Source organism: Aricia agestis, chromosome 12, assembly GCF_905147365.1.
Source record: "Aricia agestis chromosome 12, ilAriAges1.1, whole genome shotgun sequence".
Taxonomy (NCBI): Eukaryota; Metazoa; Arthropoda; class Insecta; order Lepidoptera; family Lycaenidae; genus Aricia; species Aricia agestis.
Genome location: NC_056417.1, coordinates 1,440,353 through 1,444,714, shown reverse-complemented (window position 1 = coordinate 1,444,714; position 4,362 = coordinate 1,440,353). Strand labels below are relative to the sequence as shown.

Genomic DNA, 4,362 nt, shown 5'->3' with positions numbered 1-4,362 from the left:
CAGGCCGCTTACGCAGCCGAGTCTTGGGGGGAGCCTTGCGCTTCTTCCTCGTGCCGGGCGACTACCGGTCCCTAGCACTTGTAAGTTGTATGACTCGAGCGATCTTTACACGAAATATTTCGAGTGTTTTGAGAATACACAAACTATTAGCAACAAATTATATTGTGCAGGAAACCGGTCTCGAACGCTTCAACTCCCAAGCGGCCACATGTGGTGTACGAATTCGGACATCTATAACCGGTCCCACTCGTTCGACTCGAGCGATTTTTGCACGAAATATTTGAATGTGAAGTTTTGAGAATACACAAACTGTGTTACGCTCGTAAAAATCTCATAATTCGGTATTCGAAGATGAACTTTTCTCACATCCTGAGAATAATAATTGTGCCCCAGCCCCCAGGTGCGCGTGATCTATGGCGCGGGCGGTTGCATAGTGCATACTAAGGTATCTATGACTATCACGATGGCCGGCCGCTGCGGCTCGGTCGCTAGTGCGCGCCCGGCCCCGCGCCGCCGCCGCGCCGCTCGCTTGACAGATGAAGCGGGACCACAGGCGAGACGGCAAACAGTTATTGTACTAATGAACGCTAAACGCAATGCATAAGGTTGAAATTAGGTTGTTTTCCAGAATAGTAGGTAAATAATATCTCGGCGATTTCGCGCCGTTTGTATAACTTTCTATGGAAGTGAGACATTTTTTTTAATGAAATAAGGGGGCAAATGAGCAAACGGGATGGAAAGCAACTTCCGTCGCCCATGGACACTCGCAGCATCAGGAGAGCTGCAAGTGCGTTGCCGGCCTTTTAAGAGGGAACAGGGTAATAGGGGTAAGGATGGGAAGGGAAGGGAATAGGGGAGGGTAGGGAAGGGAATAGGGTAGGGGATTGGGCCTCCGGTAAACTCACTCACTCGGCGAAACACAGCGCAAGCGCTGTTTCACGCCGGTTTTCTGTGAGAACGTGGTATTTCTCCGGTCGAGCCGGCCCATTCGTGCCGAAGCATGGCTCTCCCACGTATATCCCTCGGAGACATGCATGTACTTACTGTCTTGTATTATCGAAGCAGCTTACTTCTCAGAAGTAATGTCAAATGTGTGCCTTACGCTCTGGAGTTAAGGCTGAATTTGTTATGTTTAATTTTGGTGACATTGGTGACCCTGATGTGGTAATGATGATGATGAATGTAATTTGCATTCATTTGTTTTCAGTTCTTAAAACAGCGCCTAAGCCCGCGAACTTGTATTTATAAGGAATCCAGAGTTCTCTTAGTATCTTCGGAACCATAGTATACCTCGGTGCAAAATCTTGCGTTTTGGTAGCATATGCTTAAGATGCTTCTTATAAAACCAAAATCACCATATGTTTCCATATAAATTTCGAGGAGTTCCCTCGATTACTCATGGATCCCATCATCAGGTCACCTCTTTTGTGAACATGGTACCAAATTGGAGTGAAACCTAATACAACAAAACAAAAATTTCGAAAATCGGTTCACAAACGGCGGAGTAATCGTTGAACATACACAAATAAAAATAAAAATAAAAAATAAAAATATCACAGCCGAACATATAACCTCCTCCTTTTTGGAAGTCAGTTAAATATAGGTAACGTTATCTCCCAAACGTAATATTATATACTGTACATGTAATACATAGTACGCCCGAAACAAATCAGTATCATAAAGTCAGTCGGGCAGAATGTTTGTGACACTACTAGCTGTGACCATATCTACAATATTAATATACGTCATATACAAGTATAAGGCAGCACATAACTATTTTGAGAAGCATGGGTTGAAGTATAAGGCAGGGATTCCGGTTTTCGGGAACAGTTGTAAGAGCACTTTCTACAAGAGACACACTTTTGAAGATATAGACGAGATCTACAGAGCGTTTCCCGATGAAAAGTAAGTACATACTTTTATTGTCATTTCAGTCATAGGGAAACTCAATTACTTTTTAAACTGTACTGTGCTTTGTATTAGTGTATAATTAAGAATTCGGATTCTTTACATAAAACTTAGAGAAATATTTTAAGTTAATAATTAATAATAACCCATTTTGTCAGAAGAACACTCTTGAAAAAAATATATTATTATCCAGAAAACACAGGTCAAGGATGGAATATCTAAAGTAGCTCTTAATATCCATGAAATGTCTGAAATATTTGCGATAAAACAATGAAAATGAACGATGTTTTTGTAGAATTCTACGAATAATAAATAGTTTTTATTATTCGTGGGTAGAATTGTTGAAAAAATACCTTTTTTGTAGTACTAGTGATGTTTACTTTTACTCTGTTAACAAAGCTCAGTACCATCGAGGAAACTGATTTCTAGGCAGCTGACAGACCAACGTCATTTGGTTGGATCATATTGTCAATTCAATGTTATTTGTGATCTGTCGGCTGGGTTTGACGTAACGCGACCAAACTACGTAGATCCCCCATCTGCCTAGGAAACAACTTCTCTGATGGTACAATTATATTGCTACGAATTTATACCGCACAACAAAGAAAAATGGACCATTAATTTGGTTTCAAGTTTGTTTACGTTTAAATCAAAATGAATTAAGAATGGAACTGTCAAATCTTCCAGATACGTGGGCTACTTGGAGGCTATGAAGCCGGTAATAATAATCCGCGACCCGGAGATCATAAAGGAGATAACGGTGAAGCAGTTCGATCATTTCGTTGACCACCGGCAGCTGTTCTCGCCGGAGATAGAGCCCCTGATCGGCGGGAGTCTGTTCTTGATGAAAGGTTAGTTAGTGGTACTAGAGCAAAGAGTAAGTTAACTATGGTACTAGGGTCGCAGAGGTGTAAAGGAGCGGTAAAGTGCAATTTCAACAGTACACCACTTCGTGGACCACTGGCAGCAGCTGTTCTCGCCGGAGATAGAGAGTAGAGACCCGGTTCGGTGGCAGCCTGTTGTGTGAAGGAGAGGTCTCATCCCCACTCCCCAGCTTCGTAGACTACCGGCAACTGTTCTCGCCAGAGATAGAGCCCCTGTTTTCTTTTTTTTTTTAATTATAAAATTGGGGCCGTCTATGGACTGTTCGCCCATATCCTTTTTTTGTTATTTTATTATTTACATTTTTCGCACCAAGGATAATTGAAATAATATTATAAATTTTAATTAATTGTAGTCCATGACGCCATGGACTTTTTTTATATATACTTAATAGAATAGATTATAATATATACATATAATAAATAAATATATATTTATTGTTTTATAAATTACATAATAATAATATTAATGTTTTAAACGGTGTGGTCCCAGTGTGGCGGCCAGTAGATCCGACATTTTTCGATTTCCTTAGATTTTATGCTGCTCCACCCTTTGCCTTTAGATGTTGTGACATTGACTTGGTGGAGAGAGGTCACTCAAGCTGGGTGGAGTTTCTAGGGTGTCAAAGTCAGAGATATCGTTCTTTTTAGTTACCTAGTAAACTATCGCGTACTATACGTAGAATAATTAATGCACTTTATTATTTTACGTATCTTATTACAAGCTCACTGGTGAGCGAGACAAATAGAATAACAATAGATTTCCAAGAATCCACGGTCGAAGGATTTATAGGAGTAGGTATAATCAGTAAAATCGTTTCGGAGGAGTAAGGACACGAGAATTTTAAATAATTTATGAAGATAAGAAGATGTAGTAATTTATTGTTAAATATTAATATCATACGGCACTTATTTAAAGGGGCAGTTGTAAATTGCATTTTTAATTGGTAAGTTATAATTATAAATGGCGCGTGTAATAACTAGTTTAGCAGTTAAAACTAAGCAGTAAAGTAAACAAAAATGAGTTGTAAAAAAATAATGAAATGGATCATTGAAAACATTATTGAACAGTAAAACAATTTAAATGAGCGGTAAAAATTAATGAATGAGCGGTTACGGAATTTGTCAGTAAGAAATCTCATTCTAAGCAGTTTTTTAAACAATGAGGTGGTAAAATATAATAAAATCGGCCAAGTGCATTACGCATCCCCCGCTCCTCGGGGGAAGGGGCAGGGGTATGTTGGACTCCCTCCGGGTCCCTCGTCAACGCTACACGCGAAGGAGCGGGATCGTTATCGCACCGCGTCTTCCGCAGCGCTTGCCGCTTCTGGCACCACATCATTGCAGCAGCCTGCGCCGCCGCCTGCCTTCACTGAGAGGCTCCCCGGGCATCAAAGGGAGCCTTTCTCCTCGGGGCCTATGCTGTGGGCAGTGATCCCCCGATCAACTGCCCACAGGCCTAGGCTTCCACCTCCATGGTGGGGGCGTTTTGACTCGCCCCTGCCTCATCAGCTCCAGGCCGCTTACGCAGCCGAGTCTTGGGGGGAGCCTTGCGCTTCTTCCTCGTGCCGGG

General features: G+C 41.6%; 1 protein-coding gene across 1 annotated transcript; it reads left to right on the top strand.

The window, feature by feature from the left end:
- The first annotated feature begins 1,606 nt into the window (after nucleotides 1–1,606).
- Nucleotides 1,607–2,935, top strand: LOC121732666 (cytochrome P450 9e2-like). Its single transcript, XM_042122623.1, has 3 exons — nucleotides 1,607–1,905; nucleotides 2,596–2,759; nucleotides 2,850–2,935. Exons 1-3 carry the CDS (start codon nucleotides 1,697–1,699, stop codon nucleotides 2,933–2,935), a joined length of 459 nt encoding a protein of 152 aa, XP_041978557.1. The 5' UTR covers nucleotides 1,607–1,696.
- The last annotated feature ends 1,427 nt before the right edge of the window (nucleotides 2,936–4,362 follow it).